This window comes from Zalophus californianus, chromosome 7, assembly GCF_009762305.2.
Source record: "Zalophus californianus isolate mZalCal1 chromosome 7, mZalCal1.pri.v2, whole genome shotgun sequence".
Classification (NCBI taxonomy): Eukaryota; Metazoa; Chordata; class Mammalia; order Carnivora; family Otariidae; genus Zalophus; species Zalophus californianus.
In genome coordinates this window covers 19,505,355-19,528,726 of record NC_045601.1, presented here as the reverse complement: position 1 = coordinate 19,528,726, position 23,372 = coordinate 19,505,355, and the positions used below count along the sequence as shown (strand labels likewise).

At 37.6% G+C, this 23,372-nt stretch overlaps 1 protein-coding gene across 5 annotated transcripts in view; it reads left to right on the top strand.

The window, feature by feature from the left end:
- The window catches only part of ADGB (androglobin), a 159,176-nt gene extending 137,087 nt beyond the window's left edge, over nt 1–22,089 (top strand). For 4 of the 5 annotated variants that reach the window (XM_027603366.2, XM_027603363.2, XM_027603364.2 and 1 more), the window contains 7 exons: nt 6,031–6,203; nt 9,447–9,623; nt 10,368–10,470; nt 13,143–13,349; nt 18,485–18,575; nt 19,247–19,433; nt 21,588–22,089. In XM_027603366.2, coding sequence (XP_027459167.2) covers nt 6,031–6,203; nt 9,447–9,623; nt 10,368–10,470; nt 13,143–13,349; nt 18,485–18,575; nt 19,247–19,433; nt 21,588–21,773 — 1,124 coding nt within the window. In that variant the 3' untranslated portion in view covers nt 21,774–22,089. The remainder of the gene's footprint in view (nt 1–6,030; nt 6,204–9,446; nt 9,624–10,367; nt 10,471–13,142; nt 13,350–18,484; nt 18,576–19,246; nt 19,434–21,587) is intronic. The other variant, XM_027603365.2, reaches the window with a different exon arrangement.
- Nucleotides 22,090–23,372: the final 1,283 nt, after the last annotated feature.

Sequence of the window (23,372 nt, the reverse complement as noted above, 5' to 3'; positions counted from 1 at the left end):
ACCCCGAATAGCCAGAGGAATGTTGAAAAAGAAAAGCAAAGCTGGCGACATCAAAATTCCGGACTTCAAGATCTATTACAAAGCTGTCATCATCAAGACAGTATGGTACTGGCACAACAACAGACACATAGATCAATGGAACAGAATCGAGAGCTCAGAAATGGACCCTCAACTCTATGGTCAACTCATCTTTGACAAAGCAGGAAAGAATGTCCAATGGAAAAAAGAGTCTCTTCAACAAATGGTGTTGGGAAAATTGGACAGCCACATGCAGAAGAATGAAACTGGACGATTTCCTTACACCACACACAAAAATAGACTCCAAATGGTTGAAAGACCTAAATGTGAGACAGGAGTCCATCAAAATCCTAAAGGAGAACACAGGCAGCAACCTCTTCGACCTCAGCCGCAGCAACTTCTTCCTAGAAAGATCGCCAAAGGCAAGGGAAGCCAGGGCAAAAATGAACTATTGGAATTTCATCAAGATAAAAAGCTTTTGCACAGCAAAAGAAACAGTCCACAAAACCAAAAGACAACCAACAGAATGGGAGAAAATATTTGCAAATGACATATCAGATAAAAGGCTAGGATCCAAAATCTATAAAGAACTTATCAAACTCAACACCCAAAGAACAAATAATCCAATCAAGAAATGGGCAGAAGACATAAACAAACATTTTTCCAAAGAAGACATCCGAATGGCCATCAGACACATAAAAAAGTGCTCAACATCGCTCGGCATCAGGGAAATCCAAATCAAAACCTCAATGAGATACCACTTCACACCAATCAGAATGGCTAAAATTAACAAGTCAGGAAACAAGAGATGTTGGCAGGGATGCGGAGAAAGGGGTACCCTCCTACACTGTTGGTGGGAATGTAAGCTGGTGCTACCACTCTGGAAAACAGTATGGAGGTTCCTCAAACAGTTGAAAATAGAGCTAGTATACGATCTAGCAATTGCACTACTGGGTATTTACCACAAAGATACAAATATAGGGATCCGAAGGGGTACGTGCACCCCAATGTTTATAGCAGCAATGTCCACAATAGCCAAACTGTGGAAAGAGCCACGATGTCCATCGACAGATGAATGGATAAAGAAGAAGTGGCATATATATACAATGGAATATTATGCAGCCATCAAAAGGAATTAGATCTTGCCATTTGCAACGACGTGGATGGAACTGGAGGGTGTTATGCTGAGTGAAATAAGTCAATCAGAGAAGACATGTATCATATTACCTCACTGATATGAGGAATTCTTAATCTCAGAAAACAAACTGAGGGTTTCTGGAGTGGTGGGGGGTGGGAGGGATGGGGTGTCTGGGTGATAGACATTGGGGAGGGTATGTGCTATGGTGAGCGCTGTGAATTGGGCAACACTGTGGAATCACAGATCTGTACTTCTGAAACAAATAATGCAATATATGTTAAGAAAAAAAAAGAAGATAGCAGGAGGGGACGAATGAAGGGGAGTAAGTTGGAGGGGGAGACGAACCATGAGAGACGATGGACTCTGAAAAACAAAATGAAGGTTCTAGAGGGGAGGGGGTGGGGGGATGGGGTAGCCTGGTGATGGGTATTAAGGAGGGCACATTCTGTGTGGAGCACTGGGTGTTATGCACAAACAATGAATCATGGAACACTACAACAAGAACTAATGATGTAATGTATGGTGATTAACATAACAATAAAAAATTAATATATAGCATAGCAACTAAAATGCCTTAGGTTATCTGAACCTGGGTTATTTATCACCTGAGAAATTAGAATAATAACTCCTATCTTTCAAGGTTGTTGTGAAGTTTCAAGATAATGTATGTAAACTTCCTAGAACCTAGGAGTCCTCACAAAAATGGTATTCTCAGTATTATGTACCCAACTGGAAAAGAAGTCTCTCAGTATAATTGCATCTTCTTTTTCTGACATCACATTTGACAATTTTATGTGTGAATGAGCAGCTACTAAAATTAAATTACATGTTGCATTGTATCATACATTTGCTGCTGAAAGCAGCCAGCAAATAAATTCAGAATTGAATTGTATTTAAAACGAACTAGGAAATTTTTTCTATTTGAAAGCATACTTTGGCCAGTCTTATGAAAGTTAAGCAGCTTTCTAATTCAGAGTAATCAGTATCATGTTTATAAATGTGGACTTTTAGGCAGCCAGTTTATTTAAATGAAAACATATCGATATGTCAACTTATATGTGTCAATTATATTTACAGCTCAAGACCTACAAACTTCAATTTAAAGGATATGATATATTTTACTTTATTTTTTAAAAGATTTTTTTATTTATTAGAGCGAGCAAGAGAGAGAGCACAAGCTGGGGGGTTGGGGGGGTGGAGAGGCAGAGGGAGAAGCAGGCTTCCCACTGAGCAGGGAGCCCGATGCGGGGCTGGATCCCAGGACCCTGGGATCATGACCTGAGCTGAAGGCAGCCGCTTAACTGACTGAGCCACCCAGGTGCCCCAGGTATGACGTATTTTAGAAAAATTGTTACTAATATCTTCAAAAATTTTTTAAAGATTATTTATTTATTTGGGAGAGGGAGAGTGAGCAAGAGAGAGAGCACAAGCTGGGGGGCAGGGGAGAGGCAGAGGGCTCAATCCCAGGACCCTGGGATCATGACCCAAGCCAAAGGCAGATGCTTAACTGACTGAGCCACCCACGTGCCCCCTAATGTCTTCAGTTATTAACTTAGCTTACTTTTTCAATTATAAATACTTTAGATCCAGAAGAAATTAATCAAGTGGTTATTTCATTAGTATATTGGTATCCTAATTTAAAATTTTATGTACATCCTGAATTCAATAGAAATATCACCAAATTTAGTCATTTAAATTCAACATTAATTTCTATGAGAAATAAAATGTATAATTCTTTTCTAAAAATTCACATCTTTATAACCCATGATAAAAAGTAAGTTCTGAAATATAACTATGTTCAACTCAGAATATTTCGGTTATAAATTTTTGGGAAGCTTGTCCACTAGTTAACATGAGACAACAGTGCCACCTTTAGTATATTTTAATACCTAAGCTTTAGTAAAAATTGCTTGCTGAGACAGGTGACTTTTTCTTAAGGAAATGGAAATTGGAGGATCTAGAGCAGGTAACACTTTGTGATATCATCTACCTTCATATATAATTAGTTGTGTTGTTATTTTAATCTTTTTTTGCCAGCATGTTACATTTTTACGTTACCGGCCTGCACCTTTCAGGTTCTAGTCTATTTGCAAAGACACATATGAACTTTGTTTATCATTCTCAGACGTCTTTGTTTTCAAGTTCCACCCAATTTTATTTATTTATTTATTTATTTTTAAAGATTTTATTTTATTTTATTTTGACAGAGAGAGAAACAGTGAGAGAGGGAACACAAGCAGGGGGAGTGTGAGAGGGAGAAGCAGACTTCTCGCTGAGCAGGGAGGCTGATGTGGCGCTCGATCCCAGGACCCTGGGATCATGACCTGAGCCGAAGGCAGACGCTTAACGACTGAGCCATCCAGGGACCTAAGTCCCACCCAATTTTATTAGCAGGACTATAACACTATTTTCTTAACTCTAATTAATAATATATTGTTCTTTCTTAGGCACAATGTATGCATGGTGTTTCCAATTCAAGGTCTTTGAAGAAACCAAACATGATGAGATTATCTATCTATCTATCATCTATTTATCATCTATCATCTAAAGATTTTCCTATTTACATTTACCAAGTACAATTACACTTGGTAAATGTGTACCTTATCCTGAGCAAGTACTCTAGTTTAGAAATTATCTTAATGTTCAAATCCCAGCCAGTTTTTAGTTCCTGGATACATAAATCTAAACCCTGAATTTTAATCATAAAAAATACATTTCTGTAATTTTTATGTCTTATTATCCACTGAGGATACCTGTCTACTGTACTCTACATAAATATAAGGTAATGTAAGACTAAAGTCATAATGCTAAGGGTCTTTTCAAGTTCATTTCATCAACAGATACTGCCTGAGCATTTCTTCTCTGCAAGGCGTATATTAGTTTATTTCAGTGGTCATTTACTCTAGAATTCTTCTAATTACATAATATACAATGTGAGGTCATGTTTTTCACAGGTTCTGAATTAGTAGGATATTTATTCTTACACCTTATTGATATGTATGCTCTCAACACACACAGTTTCCTTATAAAGTTTTACAATCTGATCATGAATACACACTACGAGTTCAGAATTATAGTAGGTGAAATTAGGGATCAAAATGAGGTATAGAATGATGTTTTGGCCTTTAGAGAACTTGCAATTCATGGGAGAGAAAGTTACTATACTGTATGCCATTAAAGAATAGGCAAATTATTTTATTATTTTATTTTATATATTCATAATGTAATGGAAGAGGGTGGTGTGTCCCTGCTATATGCCTGACACTGTACTGTGTGCTCACAGGAGTAAACTTGAATATTAGAATATGTTAATTTGAAGGGAATCAAAGACACCTACATCTATGATTCAAGCTCTAAGACCTACGGGTAGTAAGAAAAAGAGAGCCCCAGAAATACTTACTGGGGCAGTTTGAGATTCAATTTCAGCTGACATTTGTTAATATCTTAAAAACCCAGTGTGTATGATACCAGGTACGGTCCTATTTTAAATGCCCCATATAGTTTCTTTGTAAGCCCCCTGGGCATGGTATTAACATCTCCATTAGAGATGAAAACAAAATCAAAAGAATGTAATAAACCTGCCAAAGTGAACCTATTCAGTGGCTGATCCAAGATGCACCTCCAAGTCATTTGATTATATGACCAAAGAATTTTCCCCAGCGCAACACTACTCAGCAACTGAAATTGTTGGCAGAAAGACAAGTTGCCCCCTTGTAAAGTTGCCCCCTTGTAAAGTTGTGGTACTTACAGTCCCTTTGCAGTCACGCAGGATGATCTGCCCTAATTTGAGAGTAGCTAATAACTGGCACTAAGCCATCAATAAGAACTGATTCTTTTTGTTTTAACTATTTATTTATTTATTTTTAAATTTAAATTCATTAATTAACATAGAGTGTATTATTAGTTTCAGAGGTAGAGTTCAGTGATTCATCAGTCTTATATTATACCCAGTGCTCATTACACCATGTGCCCTCCTTAATGCCCATCACTCAGTTACCCCATTCCCACACCCCCCAGAGATAATTATTTAATGTTCATTCATTTCTTTCTAACCATAGTGTCAAAACAGGACACAAAAAGATTTGGCATGTCAATCTCTGGCAGACAAAAAGCTAGTGAAATTATGAAACAATCATCTCATGTTGCTAAAAAATTGTAAAACAGCATTTAATCTTACGGTTGCTAAATTCACTGATTCTTGACAATTACTATTTACTTTGCTAATGGGATGACTTACAGACTCCAGTTTCGAAAGGGGCTGACATGTCCTTTGAACTCATGTTTGAATGCTAATTCAACTCCCAACAGTTGGGGGAATATCAGCAAATTCTTGAATCTGCGCTGTTGGGGTGCTTTGAGAATTAAAAAAGAAAAGAAAGAAACATAGTAGGGATTCAACAAATGTTATCTGTTCCTCTGCCTCTTGGATATGTAGTTGTTTGAAAGAATGAATAGAACATAAAGCAAAAAACCCTTCACATCCTCCTTCAAGCAAGCAGAGGGAAGAGAATAACATATTATAGCAGAGATAAACAAATACAGTACTGTAGTGGAGATCCTGGCCAAGGAAATTAAGCAAAAAATGTACTGAAAGCATCCAGACTGGAAACAAATTAGATGGTGATAATTTTTGCATAACCTTACAAATATATCAAACCTACTGATTTCTACGCTTCAATGGTGTGTGGTACGTGGATTATCTCTCAGTTTTGTAAAAGAGAGTCACACAGATCTTTATAAAATATTTTTTACAAAAAAGAAAAGAAATCCAAACCTCTTAAAATAACAACTTTTTTCCTGACTTGCTCTCCTTTTCCTGCTTGCCATGATTTTATTGTTATGATTCACTGGTTTCCATTTTTATGTCTCGCTAGCTCACGGAGAGAAACACGAGGAATTAGTTACTTTGGGAAGCCCAGATTCCCATACTATCAGTGAGGGGCAAAAATCTTCAGGAACTTCCAAAACAACAAGAAAAGGCAAAGAAAAGTCTTCGGAGAAAGACAAGACAGCCAAAGAAAAACAAGCCCCTCGCTTTGAGCCTCAGGTGGGTGGGGTACTTTTTCTTATTGGAGTCATTTAATAAATGTACATTCACTGGGTCTCCGCTTGTCTATCTCTCCTGAGGACAAAACTGAAAAATTCCATTTCCTTGATTCTAGCAACCATCTAGATAACCTTAAGGACATTCCTTGGATACCTTCTGCAAGCTGCTTTTCCTAGTTTAGTATCAAAAATCATTAATCAAACTTTTAAGACACTGCTTTTGGGACTTGGTCTTCTTCTTCCTTTTTTTTTTTTTTTTTTTTAAGATTTTATGTACTTGTCAGAGAGAGCACACAGGCAGAAGGAGAAGCAGGTAGAGGGAGAAGCAGACGCCCTTCTGAGCAGGGAGCCAGATGTGGGACTTGATCCCAGGACCCTGGGATCATGACCTGAGCCGAAGGCAGACACTTAGCTGAGCCACCCAGGCATCCCTGGGCCTTGGGCTTCTAATAATAATATTATTCAGTCCCTACCTTCAAAGAACTTGTAGTCTAATGGAGGAGACTGAAGGGAGTTCATTACTAAATTTCTACAAGTTGTATAGTTCAATGTTTACATGCAAACCAGGTGCTATGTATCTGCTTGAAACTATGGATAAAAAATCTAAAAGCTCATGGGTTGTTTATGCACGGTAAACTGCAGCACATTTACACAAACGTCACATTACCCACAAAACTGAGACAACAGCTTCCACAACACTCAGCAGTTATGCAAATGACAGAATTAAAAACTAGAAAAAAAAAGGTAAACTGAAGGTAAACAGAGTTTTAATGTTAGATATTGCATGTGAAGTGGTGGGAAGAAGAGGTACTTGAACTTCTTTCTCTTAGAGGAGCCAAATCCAGACCTGAGTCAATGAGCAAAGACATTGTAAGGTGAAAATGAACACAATCTCTGTGTTTTGTTTTTCTGGGTTTTTGTTTGTTTGTTTTGTTTTGTTTGTCGTTTTTTGTTTCGTTTTTCTTCTAGCATTAAAGTTTGAGAGATGGGGCTGGAGGGGTAAGTAAGGGTCAGAAGGAGGAGGGCCTTTAAGCCTCATTAGGAGGCTGGGACTCTATCTACAGCCCAGAGGTCAAGATTCCAAATTCCCTCAGGGCCAGTTAGGTAATTACAATGATTAGGGGTAAAGAAGAGGATGTGGGGGCAAGAGCTGAGGAGTGCAAGCATAGGCCTAAAGATACTCAAATTCAGATTATTTAAAAACACTGAACTCAAAATACCTATGAGAACAAAATTTTCCCAACACTAGCTGCAATTTACAATCCAAATGCTGCCTTTTATTGTAATATCTAAATGGATGCAGAAAAAGAGAAGTTTCTCTATCAAGGGATTATTACATTTGAAAGGACCAGATGCAGTTTTCTATTTAAAATTAGGTTATTTTGGGGCATCTGAGTGGCTAGATGATTAAGCATCTGCCTTCAGCTCAGGTCATGATCTCCAGGTCCTGGGATCGAGCCCCATATCCCATATCGGGATCCTGGCCGTCTCAGCAGGGAGTCTGCTTCTCCCTCTCCCTCTGCCTATCCCTCTGCTTGTGTGCTCTCTCTGTCTTTCTCTCTCTTGAATGAATAAATAAAATCTTTAGAAAAAAATAAAATTAAGTTATTTTAACATTGTTTGGCTTAAAAACATAGGTGAAGTTTCAATCAACCACTTTGTTTCCCTTGAAACTTCAAGATAATGCTGTGTTTTCTAGATGTAGCTCTGGTTTATCATGTAGTGTTATTAAATCAATTATTTGAATGCACTGAGAAAATATTCTTATCATCAACAAAATAAATTATTAAAATTTAAAACAAATAAGCTTAACTCAATCCATAAACTCTTACACGTGGCCCCACACCTAGTCCATCATACTCCCTTTCCTGATCCCAGGGAAGTTTCTGATAAACTCAATTATCAAGCAGTATAAGAGATGATAAAATCTTTTGTACTGTGTTGTAAAAGAAAGAAATGAAAGAATTTCCAATTGTAAGATTTAAGTTCTCATCAGAATATTAGGGGAATATTGTAGAAAGCAAGGAGATCTTTTTGGTAACCAAATTGAAACCAAACTGCCCACAAGAACATTATTCAGTGGCCCCACCGATCCCTGCTTCCCCATCTGCATTATTTAACATGGATAATTGACATTATCTCAGTCATAGGTAAAGTGTTAGTAACCACATTAGATTCAAACCTCTCTCCCTACCAGATTGTCACCAATGAGCCTCGCTTATCTAGATCTTTCAAGTCCTAAGTCAATCTGCTCCCAGCCTATGGCTCATAAAAATGAAAATAGGGGCACCTGGGTGTCTCAGTCAGTAAAGCGTCTGCCTTTGGCTCAGGTCATGATCCTGGGGTCCTGGGATGGAGCCCTGCATCAGTTTCCCTGCTCAGCGGGAAGCCTGCTTCTCCTTCTCCCTCTGCTGTTCCCCCTGCTTGTGTGTGCTCTGTCTCAGTGTCAAATAAATAAATAAAATCTTTAAAAAAATTTAAAAAAATGAAAATAATCCTAGAAGATATCAAAATGTTAACTTTCATAATGAGTATATATCCAGTATATCCACAGCTGGACATGGTCAACTATTCCTACCCTCATTTTTGTAAAGAGGTGCAACGTAACCCTAAATGTAATTTAGAATTTTCTTTTTTGTTGTTGTTGTTTACAGTTTTAGATAAAATTTGCCCATAGGGAAATGCAGTGATCTTAATTTTACAATTCAATGAATTCTGACTAGTGCATTCACTCTGTAATCTACATCTCTATCAAGGTATAAAGTATAGATCATTTCCATGAGCTTGGAGATGCTCTCAAACCTCTTTGCAATGGTTTGTATCATGTTCACACCCCAGCCCAGGTGGCTGTGTTGCCTGGTCTGGAATTTCATACAAATGAGTCACACAAGATGTATTCTTTTGTGCTTGGCTTCTTTATCTCAGTATGACGTCTACCTGTACAATCCACCCGCATTGTGCTATACATCAATAGTTCATTACTTTTTAATGTCAAGTAGTGTTCAATGATATGGATAGATGCTACTTTGTTTATCTATTCATCAGTTGATAGACATTTATAATGTTTCCCTTTTTTTGGCTCTTATAAGGCTGTAATGAATTTTTTGTCCAACTATTTTTGTGAAAATGTGTTTTCATTTCTCCTGGGTCAATACTTAGTGAAATGATGGATCATGGGATAAAATCCAGACCCTTTTGAATAGAGGAAAACGCCTGACCCAAAGGTTTTTATTTTATTTATCAGATACCCACTGTTCACCCTCAACAAGAAGACCCAAATAAACCCTACTGGATTTTGAGGTTGGTCACTGAACACAATGAAGCAGAATTTTTTGAAGTGAGAAAAGATACAGAACGAGCAGATGAAATCCGAGCCATGAAGCAAGCCTGGGAGATGACCGAGCCAGGAAGAGCTATCAAGGTCACTTGAGTTTGAAAAGTTGTTCTTTCACTTTCCATTCCTAGGCATTGGTCTGAAGTGGGAGCCATGTTGGTGAAAGTGCATAGTCTTTCCTTTAGTAACGGTATCTGGAATTTTGTTAGACACTCACTAACTACCTGTTAAGACCACATTTGAACACATTGTGAAATGTTGTGCAGATGACTGATACCAGATGACTCTCAGAAGTGAAGCTCATAATGGTGCCACTTATTGGCCCAGACTGTGGGTTCGCTCGTTCTTTCCCGTAGCGTGGTCATGGTATCCATGTCTGTCCTCAACTCCCAAGTATGGAAGCATAAACACGTTTAATATGTGCTCTTATGTACTTTGAACATGTGGATAAAAAGCCTGTGCTGCCCCTTGTGGAATATACATCCTTCAGGTCTCCCTCCCTACTATATTTTATGTAAGAATCATTGCTATAATGATCCATTATTACTCATATGAGTTTCATGTTCCAACTCAGGGTTATTAAGCCAGATGAAAAAGGTTCAGGAGCAACTGGATCTAAGGCTGCATGCCTTGTGTATTCGTTTTAGGACTGCTTCTTCATTAGTTCTCAAAAATAACTGTCAGAATTATGGATGGCTCAGAATTTGGGTTTTTGGATAATAAGAACTGGCCTAGTTCAAACTGCCATATTTATTCTCACTTTCCTCCTTCTTTCATGTACTCTTTAAATGTTGTTGCCTGGACCGTTCGTTGACAGTGTTTGTTCTTTAGGCTTCCCAGGCTCGCCTGCATTACCTCAGCCGGTTCATTAAGAAAATACCAGATGCGGAAAGCATGCCTGTGTCTGACAGCCAAGCCAAAGTGCTGGAGGAAGGTCAGTGAGCCCTGCCCCAGCTGCCTGAGAGCACGGAGCTGTGCCTTGCACCTCTTAAAAGACAGAGCATCTTACAGGATAGGAAAATAGATTCTGAATTTTTTTTCTTTCTTATCAAGCAGATGTTTGCTTTTTCCCCAAGTAGATGTGGTTTTCTCCGTTTAAGAAAAGATGAAACCAGAAATAAGAATGCAGCCTAAGTCAAAGGTAGCAGTGTGTGAACTTGAAGGCAGGCCCACGACTGTTAATCTGGCACCTTTCTAGTAACAATAACTATAAACAATAGCAATAAGATAAAGCTAACTTCTTTTTTTAAAAAAAGATTTTATTTATTTATTTGAGATAGAGGGAGAGCAAGCGAGAGAGCAGGAGCAGGGGAGCAGAGAGAGAAGGAGGGGCTCGATCCCAGGACTCCGGGATCATGACCTGAGCCGAAGGCAGACGCTTAACCAACTGAGCCACACAGGTGCCCCAAGCTAACTGCTTTTATTGAATGATTGTTGTGGGCCTAGAACTGAAAATACTAATTATTTCGTTGAACACTCACATAAATCCACTATAATCTATAATGTGGTTTCCAATTTACCAATAAGGACACAGGCCCAGGGTAATTTGCTCTGCAATTTGCTAAGTTCAGAGGATACCTGGAGACAAGGCCAGCTTGCAGACAGCTCTCCATGACCCCAGAGCACCTTGTCACTAACCCTTGAGTGCCCCCATCTATAACCTCCCTGGGATCCCCGGGTAGGCCGAAGGCATTAACATCCCCAATCATACTTTTCCATGTTTATGTCTTTAGGAATGCAATTCAATGCTTTTTATAAAGATAATGCCCCTTAACTTTTCATATAAAGAGTATAAACAACAAATATCACCCTGATTTTGTTTCCTGGGTTGGGTACTCTTCACAGCACTTTTTGCTTATCTCCTTTTAACCTACAGCAACTATGAGGTAGACACTGCTATTCCTATTTTACAGATAAAGAGACCAATGCTCAGAGTCACAAAACTCTTCCTAAGTCACATACCTAAAAAGTGAAAGAGTCGGGATTTGAAATATTTCCAACTCCTAAAGTACTCACTTTTCTAAGTGTTAAAGTCTAATGTCATATTAAGAACACAAAGGTGAATAGGTTATATTATGATTCTATCATTTTTTATTTTCAATTTTATTATTTTATTAGATTGTATTATTGTTTTTAGAAATGTACAGTTATATGCAAAAGAAAATTGTTGCACTGGACACTTGTTAAAAATGGCAAGGGACACTATTCAAGACTATTGCAGAAGGAGTCAAGACTATTGCAGTAGGAGAGAGAGAGGTTGAATTCAACTTTGAATACTGCAGGGACGAGTGGGGCTTTGTAGCGACTAGGCAGGGGGTGGGTGGAGAGTTACCCAGAAAACTTGGCTAGGTATGGAGGGAAAGGGAGAGAGGAGCTGGATTGGATATCAAAGCATGAGTGGTGATTCTTGATAAATTAGTCCAGCGGGATTCTTTGCTAAAGCTGGAATTCACAAGCCAAGGACAAGGCCTAGTGGAGAACAAGGCTCACAGGAGGCTGACCTTGTCCTACAACATTCATGCAATAAAGACACAAATATTCATTGTACAGCTTGACAAATTTTTACATATGTATACACTCAGGAACCACCATTCGGATCAAGATCTAAAACACTTAACTCCAAAGTCTTCCTCATTCCCCTTCCCTCAGCCATTTTCTCCCTCAAGGTAACTACTAGTCTGACCTCTATTACCCTCTTTTCATTTTGCCTGTTCTTGAACTTCATATATCTGGACTCATACAGTATATACTTTCCATTCCTCACTATTAAGCTGTTCTAACTCTTCTTGTGTCAGATTAGTAAAGTGTGTTTTATAAGAAATTTGTCTATTTTATCTAAGTTAAACTTCCTGGAATTATTTTCATTTTAATTTCTTTTTTCTTGATCCATTTTGCTCTAAGGGTACATCAATTTTAATAGTATCTTAAAACGTATTTATTTCAACATTTCTCCATGCTTTCAAGCACTGACCTATTATCACCTTTTATTCAAAGCAGAATATAACATTAATTAAATTATCTGCAATTGATAAATGGGGGGGGAAATGTTTACATAATGTGGAAGTTGTGGTAGGTTTTACACAGTTTCCCCCGCCCCCCCCCAGGCATAGAGATCTAGAACAGTGGGAGTAGAATTATAGCATTAAGGAAAAACTTTCCAGCTTTGCAACTTCACAAGCAAGAGCTCTTTTCAGCTCTATTTTAAGAAAATTTAAGGCAAGTGCCGAGACACAGCCTCCCTCTTCAGACAGGAGAACCCCATTCACATACATTTCTCACACAAGGCAGGTTGAATCTCCTCCAGGGCCCACCCTACCAGGGGCCCCAGTGGTTCAGAGATCCCATTTCCATTTGTGGTGTCTCACCACCCCAAAGCCTCTATTTTTATGTGATGTGTTCATATCCTGAGGCGCTTCCAGACACACTGGTGGTCTGGGCCATCCACAATGATATCTGAGGCTACCAAAGATTGTTTTTGCTAGTGCTCTGGTTTGCAAAAGCTTTCCAGTAGGCTCCAAACCTGGCTCCCACATGCCTTCGTTACTTTCTGCATATGATTTTATAGAATGCAAGTTTGTCTTCAGTAACACACATGTCATGTTGTAGTTGAAATGTCCTCAAGTGCCACAAAAGAGTCGGACACAAAGGGTTCCATGAGTTCCGAGAGTAAAGATGTCATACCATTGGGGAGTATGCTGTGGAAGAAGTGGCAAATGGGCAAGGGCTTGAAGGATCTGTCCAAGTCAGGGAACAGCGAAAGTGGAGGAATGTCCCCAGCAGGGAAGGAGGAGCAGAGTGTGCGAAAGGAGATCAGTAAGTAGTATTCTCATTTGTAAGAAAAATATGTACTTGGAAATAAAAATTCTGGAAAAGACACCAACAAACACATGCGATGCCTCGGGTTATAGCACAGAAAAATGTGTATTTGGGATTCATAGGTCTTCATTTTGCTTATCAGAGTTGATAATCTTGCTCAAGGACCTCATTGCACAGTAGCTATCTTAAAGATAGAAGTGGACCAAAAAACAAAAAACAAAACCAAACCGTAGCAGGTGTATTTTTGCACACTTCTCTGTGTCTACAAACACTAAAGATAAAATTGCAACGACGGCATGTGCCATTGCTGCCAAATGCAGATCCTTTTTGTTTTATCTGTCACAGGCTACATGATATATTTTCTTTTTACCTTTTATAACAAATTTTAAATATTCGTATTCTAAAATTTTGGAGGAGAGGAGTTTTCAGTGGTGCACAAACCACATGGATTTGGTTCATTTTCATATAATGGGGATTCGTATTTGTTCACTAAAATGAACATAAATCTCCATGGAAGTTTTTACAGAGAAATGTCTTTTCTGTGCTGGCTTCCCTGAGGAAGGATTTCCCCTGAGCAGCTCCTGGACTCTCTGTTGCTAAGGGACTAAGTGTCCTATGTGGTTGAAACAATAAATTGGGCTGCCCACAGGGGATCCTGAGTCCCTAGCTCATCCGTGAGTTGCAGGCACTACCTGTGATAGTGAGGGGGACAGCAGGGGTCAGCAGGCTGTCGAGTTCTGTGACCGAGGCCTGTTTGCCTCTCACATGGAGCTACATTCTCCAATTATACTTATATCAGTAGTAAAAGTCGTACTACTTATTTCTCTACTTGTTCAGAACCCAGGCAAGAAAGAAAAATATTTTGGAAGGAGGCATCCTCGGAAACACCAACAATGTTTCTTTTCTCAAAATTTTAAACCAGTCAGAATTTTTAAATTTAAAAACTGTTTATGGCTAAAACATGTCCCTGAAGGATTTCCACAGGGAAGAGGAAAATTCCAAAATTCAAAGGGCTCTTTTACTACAGTAACAAAAGATTCCATTTTTGAGCCAATATTTTGAACGTAAGCACTCATTTAATAAATAATGACATACATGACGTAACATTACAACTTATTTAGAATAACGTCTATCATTCTGTATTAATATTTCATTTGTAGAGTGGTTTTGCATCTGTATTATCTCACTGGGGCCTCTGTGAACTAGACAAAGCATATGCCGCTATCTCTGCCTCAGAATGTAAGTGATTGATAGATGCCTCGCGCGAGGGCAGGAAGAGGAAACAGTGTGGTGTGAATCAGGACTCTAATCCTAGTTCTTTTCCATTCCACGGGTTGTGATCTCTAACGGCACACAAACTTCTCCCCACACCTGGTTAAAGACATGTGAAATGAAAATCTAATTACACTCGGAGGTTGACCTGTTTATTTATATGCTAACAAGGTAATTTTTTTAAGTTGCGAAAATGGAACACAATCATGACTCTTCACTCCACCCTCTGGTCGTGTGTCCCCTCAGTCACGGTGCAGATTTCCTTTTTTGCGCAGAGCCCCAGACCAGTATTGGGAGGGACCGCTTCCGTGTCAGCTCTCCTGCTCTTCATTTCTTCACATTTTTGGCCTTCGGTTTTCACATTTTTCTATTAAAGTTCACAGCACTGTGAAAGGGTGTACTTTGGGATGGAAAGGAGGGGGGCAGGAAACAGGGAGGAAAGGTAAACGTGAGTGAGAATGGAGGACTGAGGCCAAAGTGGCCTGTCCTCAAGCAAAAATGTCTCCAACACGTTCTGAAATGTGTTTTTGTTTTTGTTTTTTTGTGTGTTTTATTATCATTTTTTATTTAATATAAATAATATATGTATAATATAATAATACAAAAAATATATTACATATAAAATATAAATTCAATCCCACAATCTCAAGAAAAGTTGACCCCTTCTCCCTCCAAGAAGAGGTGTGCTGTTGGGTTTCCAGGACATCCTACAGCACTGAAACATGGCCATGGACCCCAGGTACTGGGGATGTAGAAGGAATCCTGCTTGAGACCTGTGGGTCTGGTTGTCCAGCTCTTCTCTGGAACTCCATGCTTTGCTCCCACCTTGGCTGTTGGTGCCCCATATTGGCCCTTGCTCCTGGAGAAGCATCACGCATAAAAGATCACAGACCCTGGGAGAGCTTTGCATGATCTGGTCTCTATATTCCAATAAATATTTGTGATTCCCAGAAAACTGCGTTACTCTTGGGCACCTGGGTGGCTCGTTTGGTTAAGCATCTGCCTTCGGCTCAGGTCATGATCCCAGGGTCCCAGGATGGAGTCCCACATCTGGCTCCTTGCTCAGTGAGGAGTCTGCTTCTCCCTCTGCCCTTCACCCTACTCATGCTCTCTCTCTCTAATAAATTAATAAAATCTTTAAAAACAAAATGAAAAAACCCTACCTTATTCTTGCTACTTCCTATTTTCATATAATAGGTAACTTAGAACAATTTCCTTCATAGTACCAGAGGGCAGATGTAAATGATACCATTATGGGTTTCACACCTAAGTATTCTTCCTCAATACCAAAGCCAGGTCAAGTTCAAGAATCTAAACATTGCTTTTCACTTCCCCTTTATCTCTGGGAGCCTCTACAAAATGCCTTTTCCAAATGTTGCAGGTGATCTTTGTCTTTATTCCCACATCTTTTCCCAAGCCTTCACAATCACTATGCCTTGAACAGCGATTTTCAGACTACCTCTGATGAAGTAAGTTTTCTCCCTTAGACTGTTGGAAGTGGAAACTTCTGTAAAATGTAATAAAACGAGCCCAGTAATGACCAATGGCTTTAAAGATATTTCTAAATGCATATTCTTATTTTCAGAACTTATCCCATAGAGGACCACTTTGCAGACGGTAGGATGGTACACACACATGTCCATGAGCACACGCACACAAACACACATTTTAGGCTGCACTATTCTAGAGGAACAAGGCTGTCATAATACACTCACACCCTATTCTAACACAACAGAGTTTAGTAGCAGGACATGAAGGTTAAACTTCTCTGCCCCTTTCCCACACCCTCTTCTGTTTAAATATATGTTATTTGGCAGGAGGCAAGTAAACACAACTATCTAATTAATCAGTAAGTATTTTCTTTCCAGTCTCATGTTTGAAATGCCAAAAATATAGCCAGCATAGGTAGGTATGTTCAGAAGAAAAGCAAATGAACTTTAGAAATCTAAGATTCCATAGTCATCACAATGAAAAAAGAAAAGTTATTGGCTACTGGTTTCTAAAAAACATATTGTAAAGTGTCAATTCTTCAGGAACGTTTTCTGTTATAAAATGAAAGACGTGGTTGAATTTATGTTTTCATCACAGAGTTGAGTTGGGATATTCTGTTTTTTCACATGTACCATTTCTTCATGTATTTTCAAAAAAATGAAAAATTAATTTGTATATCATGTTTAAAATGTTTTTTAAAGGTTTATATTAGATTTTATTTCTGAATGAGTGATCACTTTTAACAAGTTGTTATAAATTAAGCACTTTTCAATATTGTTGGAGGCTATCACAACCACATGTAAAAAGCAAGATTAAATAGTCCATGGGGCATGAGACATCTTGATGGCAAAGTGAGGACCTGACATAGCCTCTCCCAAAAAGCACTAATAAACTGAAAAACAATTAATTAAAAAACATGTTAAAACTCTGAAGGCATATAACTAAATAAAAAGTACAGTATACAAGATTAATATACAAAAATTACTTTCATTTCTACATAGTATCAATGAACGATTAAAAAAGGAAATTAAGACCGTTTCATTCACAGTAATGTCAGTAATAAATGTATGGAAATAAATTTAATGAAAGTGCAAGACCTGTATACTGAAAACTACAAAACGTCACTAAAGGAGGTTTTTAAAAATCTAAAGAAAGAAGGAGGCAGTCCATGCTTTGGACTAGAAGACTCAATATGGTCAGGTGGCATTTCTCCCCAAATTGATCTATAAATTCAGTATAATCTCTATCAAGATTCTGGTTAGACATTTTATAGAATTTAGCAACCTGATCCCAAAAGTTACTTGGAAATGCAAAAGACCTGGTTTTGATAAAGAACCAAGGGGGAGGATCTTTACTTCATGTTTTCAGAATTTATTATGAAGCTAATGATAATCAAAACACTATGATTTGACAGTTTCTTAAAAAGTTAGATGTCATTTTACCATTCTTAGTTACATGGAATGTCCAAGAAAGACAAAGCTATAGAAGACAAGGTGCATCGATGGCTACCCGGGGTTTGTGATGGGAATGGAGAAGGGCTGTAAAAGGCACAGGAGATTTTAGGTGGAGAATAGAAATGTTTTGAGACTGGATTTGGGTGCTGGTCGCACAACTCTGTAAACATACGAAAAAGCACTGAATTACATTTTTAAAATGGGTGAATTTGATGACATTTTGTACTCCAGTAATTTTTTTAAAAGGAGATTAAATGTCCTGGAAAGCCTGAGTGCTTAACATCATAGACTCTAAAGTCTCTTTTTTAAGTTTGTTCTTGTGGGTTCAAATGAGTTTAGGGAGTAGAAATTTCCTGCTAACTTGGTTTTCAGTGTTTACCTGCTATATATTGCCTACTCCACTGGATCTACAAGTTTCTTAAAGTAGATTACTATGTCTTAAATATTTTTATATCCCACCCCCCATAGCGCTTATGATGGCTTTTACCCCTAGACGAAGTGTTTTAAATATTGGGTCATTTAATTTGTTTATAATGAAATACAGTATGACTTTTCTTGTCTCCATCTTCATTTAACTACCATCACAGTAACATTCTGTTACTCTTCTTATAGAGTATATTCACTTTGCCATCTCCTTCATGTAACTCTAAGTATAGTACACCAGCTAGAGGATAAATATGAAATATAATTATATTTAATAAAGTAAATTGAGTCATATTAAATATATATATTTATATATATAATTATATTTAATAAAGTAAATTGAATCACATTAAAATCATATTAAATTAGACAAGTCCAAGCAATGGTTGTTTTTTTTAACAGAAGATATTATTTTTAATTAAAATAAGCTACAACAGCCATGTAGTCAGTGTTCATTCTTTTTTCAAAGTCTAAGACTTATTTTTTTAACAGGGCCTCATTCACGATCCCTAACAATTTTGGAAACGTCTCCACGACTTATTCGAAAAGCACTAGCATGTGTAAATTTAACTCAGTATGAACGGTAAGTTTTAATAAACATGATTAAGGCGGACATCTGTGTTCATAGAATTTTTGATACATTAATAAGTTGCTAAACAACTCAAAATTTGAACTGAAATGCTTAATATACTTCAGTGTATTCAAATTTTTAGGAGTACATGATTTTACATCTCAAATTTAGCAAATGTTTTATTAAGTCAATCATAAAAGCATTTGAATATTTCCTGTAAAGATTTAATTTGTAAGCTGATTAAGGTGACCTGAGCTGCAGAAAATTCCCACTACGCCTGCTGGCATTATTTAAGTAGGTTCAATTTTATCAAGAACTAGACAAGATTAACAGAGAGAGATAGTTACTCAAGCATATTTATGTTTGAAAATATTTTCAACATTATTTAACTGCATAATTAAAAAATATTCTCATACTTTCCAACACCAATTCCATGAACACCTCATCAGATGAAGCATCTGATTTTTACTGGTATTTTCCTAGAATTTTTTCCTAAAATATTAGTGACTTAATAAATGGAGCATAGCTCATCGAAAAATAATAGTTTATCCTTTCTATTCCTAACATTTGATTGGATTCAGACCACTACACTGTCCATATGATTTTAAATTATTTGAATTCTAAAGTAAAGTTCATTCCAGCATTCCAAAATGATTTATGCATCTCTTTTGATGTTTTTATAGAAAAATGATAGACAACGACCCTGTGCTACAAACAGAGGAATTGAACCAGCAGCAGGCAATGCAAAAGGCAGAGGAGGTTCATCAGTTCCGTCAGTATAGGACCAGAGTCCTCAGCATTCGAGACATTGACCAAGAGGAACAGCTTAAAGTAAAAGATAAAATCCTGGAGATGTATGGGGAGATGCGGGTGAGTCTCAACATACAGATTACAGTTGACACATTCTCTTATAATGTTAAAAAGATATCATAGAATCATATAGGACCTGGGTGGAAAGAAGTCTTGAAAGCATTTAGTTCCCAACTTCTCAGAAAAGATGGAGGACTGGTGAAACACATTGAATTTCACTTACTTCCTTAAACCCTTCCATAATGCAGTATTGAGGATCTATCCACAAAAATGGGAGGAAAGAGAGAGAAGACAACAACAAAATATGTGTGAAGAGAGCTGGGTGAATATTAAAATTATGTAGATTAATTCATCGTGTAGAAAATACTTTAAGTTACAATATTATAAGACAAAAGGGAATTTCGTTATTTCCAGTCATGTTTTTTCTTTGTTTAACAGACAAGCAAATGCAGTAGATGGGAAGGTGATAGGGAAGAAATATTAATGGGGATGGTTTTTTAATTCGGATCTCATTCTTTAAGTGTGAAGCACAAACACCTTAGTTTTGGTTGAGTCTCCCTTAATAGAAACATTATCCGTACCCACCATTTCTTACCAGATGGGAGAAAAAGATACCAATCCTCAAGAGATTACTGACATATATTAAATTTAACTTTACACTAAATCCTTCAGATGACTCTCTCTCTCTCTCTCTCTCTCTTTTTAATACGGTACTACTCTCATCTTGTACAATCGGTTTAGTGAAGCCAATTTTATTGTGGTGGATACAGGACTTTTCTCTCACCAAAAGCTTAATCTCTGCCATAATCTCCACCACAATCATGCAAGTTGCAAAACCACAGAAAATTTCTCGAAGAATTCAGCAATGAAGACAAAAACCGTCATTTCTGAATACTTCTCTTCTGGCTAGCATCACTTCATTAATCCTTTTTTTAAATTATATCATTTTTGAAACAGGAAACAATCAACAGGTTGAACCATAACTGTGCCCATTCTGTCAGAAATGCAAATGAAACAAGAAAGCCAAAGTTTCTTAGGAAAGTTACATTGGCACTTAAGTTATATCACTGCTTTATTTGTGAATATTTTTAGAATGTTGCCTGGAACTGACATTAAGTTTTGAAAATTACGCTTCTTTTTGAAAATATAAACTATAATTTAACTATAGTTATATATATTTTGAAAGTAGAATCAGGATTTCCTGATGGATTGTTGGTATAAGACAAAGTAAAGAGTCAAGAAATGCTCTAAGGTTTTTGGCTAAACAATTGATAGGGTTGAGTTGCCATCAGATCTGATGGCTGGAAAGGAAAGACAAAGATTTCAATTTGGGACATTTTTGGATATTTCTATTGTATCGGAGAAAAGCATTCTTACATATCTATTACAGTCATGTGGGCGATATTGAAAGAAGTTAGATATATGGTTCTGGAATTTAGGAGAGAGATCTGGGCTCTAGATTAAAAAATTGGGGGACCCTCATCAGTATAGAAATGGAATTTAAAGCCATGGGGTTAGATGAAATCACTAAGGAAAGAGGTCTAAGATCTAAGACATGGCCATTTCCTCGTTAAGAGATGAAGGAGAAGAGGAGAAATTAGCAGAGGCAACTGACGAGGAGCAGCTAGTGAAGTAGAAGAAAAGCCAATGGGGTATGAGGTCCAGAAAACCAAGTGAATCAGTTGATCCAGGAGGAGAGGGTAGGGGTAAGTAAGAATTGGACCAAGAGGTGATCTCGGATTTAGCTTGGTGTTCTTGAACAAAAGCCAAACTGACACTAACAAAGATAAGCAGTGAACTGCTTCAAGTACAGGTCAGACACATTTCCTCAGGTCTAGTACAATGTGGGGAACTAGTAACTTACTGAGCACAATTATGGTTAGAAACGCACTGAGCTGCATGTTTCCCAGAGCTTATATTTGAACTCATGCCTATCTCTTCCCTTTCTCTCTCTTTCTCTTAGTAATGCTTTTATTTACCATTTTGTTAAAATCTCATGTACCCTTTGTTGCTCTCTCATGTTTCATGTATTGATAAACATTTGAGACCATAACCTAATATTTTTTCCCTACATCTCTCTTCAGTCATTTGCCACAGGAATCTTATTGGCATGAGGAAGGGATCAAGGGATTGCTTTTTTTTTTTTAATTTCTTTCTGGGACCATAAGCCTTTATCAGTAGATTTTAATTGCTTGGGATTTTGTTTTGGAATAGGACTCTTTAGATGAAGCCCGACAGAAGATCTTTGATATCAGGGAAGAGTATAGAAACAAGTTGCTGGAAGCTGAGCGTCTAAGATTAGAAGCTCTGGCTAGGGAGGAAGAAACAAGTCCGGTGGAGCCAGAGAAGAAGACGCTGTCTCCAGACACACAGAAAAAAAAGAAAGGAAAGAAAAAGTAACCAGCGTTGCCCAATACTCACCACCTTCTTCTGGAGAGGAAACCTCTTATTTTCTCTTTCTTTTTTTTTTTTCCCTTTTCTTCTTCCTTCCTTCCTTCCTTCCTTCCTTCCTTCCTTCCTCCTTCCTCCCTCCCTCCCTCCCTTCCTTCCTTCCTTCCTTTTTTTGTGTGTGATCTATAACATTCCCTACTGATAAGGTATTAGGTTTTCCTTCTTAAAATGAGTTCCTGCGTTTTAATGTTCATTTGTTGGTTTCTCTCAAAAAACTATAACTCGAGTAGTCATTAGAGTTTCAATTTTTCCAATTTCAATAAAAAGTGCCTCAAAATATTTAAAATGCAGTAACATTGATGTGTCTCCCTCTGAATTGCTGTATTTTTGGTAAACAGTAAAACAAGATCATGAATGGGCTAACAAGATTGCATTTGAAGACATTGAACAATGAGAAAAACAGCTATGGTTCTTAGAGGAAATTTTGTTTCTAACTGTAAAGACTTTAAGATATTTTTAAAATATGCTTCAGATTTGTGTCCTTCACTGGGCGAGAGCTGTTGTGGGTTAAGCTCAATACAGGTTTTTGAACTCTGAATCCTACCTAACACTCAGTCAGGTCACCCAGACATAGAGACTGTGACTGCAAATGCATCCCTTGTCATCAGTCCCAGCACCGTGTTTTTGTAAGTCACAGAGCATGTTCTTGGTCGCCAGTTTTAAAAAACTGCCGTGGATTAACTGAGGCACATGACCGGAAATGGGCTTCTCCCAAAAGCACACTTCTAGTTCATGGCTTCCTCAGATGAAAACTCCAAAGGTATTTTTTAATCAGTCAAAGTTGTTCCACTTTGATGGGTGATTTTCCTTTTTTCATGTACTTACATCTTTTTTTTTTTAAGATTTTATTTATTTGACAGAGAGATACACAGCGAGAGAGGGAACACAGCAGAGGGAGTGGGAGAGGGAGAAGCAGGCTTCCTACTGAACAGGGAGCCTGATGTGGGGCTCAATCCCAGGACCCTGGGATCATGACCTGAGCCGAAGGCAGATGCTTAAGGACCGAGCCACCCAGGTGCCCCCATGTACTTAAATCTTATTATTAAATCTTATTATTAAAATGTTTAGTTATATATACACATATATATGTAATTTTACTCAAATATGCAAACACATGCACTTTTCCTCTATTATTCTTTGCCTAAACTTTCCTTCATCACCCTGTGATCTCCCAACCCCACAAAATAATACATAACAACCTAGTGTAAATATTTCCATGTTTTTCACTCATCTAATATAATCATACATCATATTTTATATCATGACCTATTTTACAAAATGGCATTTCATTATACATTCTTTATTGTGTCTTGATTTTTCTCACCAAACAATACAAAATCTCTTTTGACACAAAAGGAATTCATTCTTTTTAATTACTGTGAAATATTTCATGGCACAAATACATTGTCACTGAATCAGCTAATTCTCCTGTGACGGATATTTGCTTTGTTTCTAGATCTTTTCTGTACAAGAAAAACTGGTAAGAACAGAAAAAAGGTAACAAGATGGTAGACTTAATGAAGTATTTTCTAATAAATAAAAAAGAAA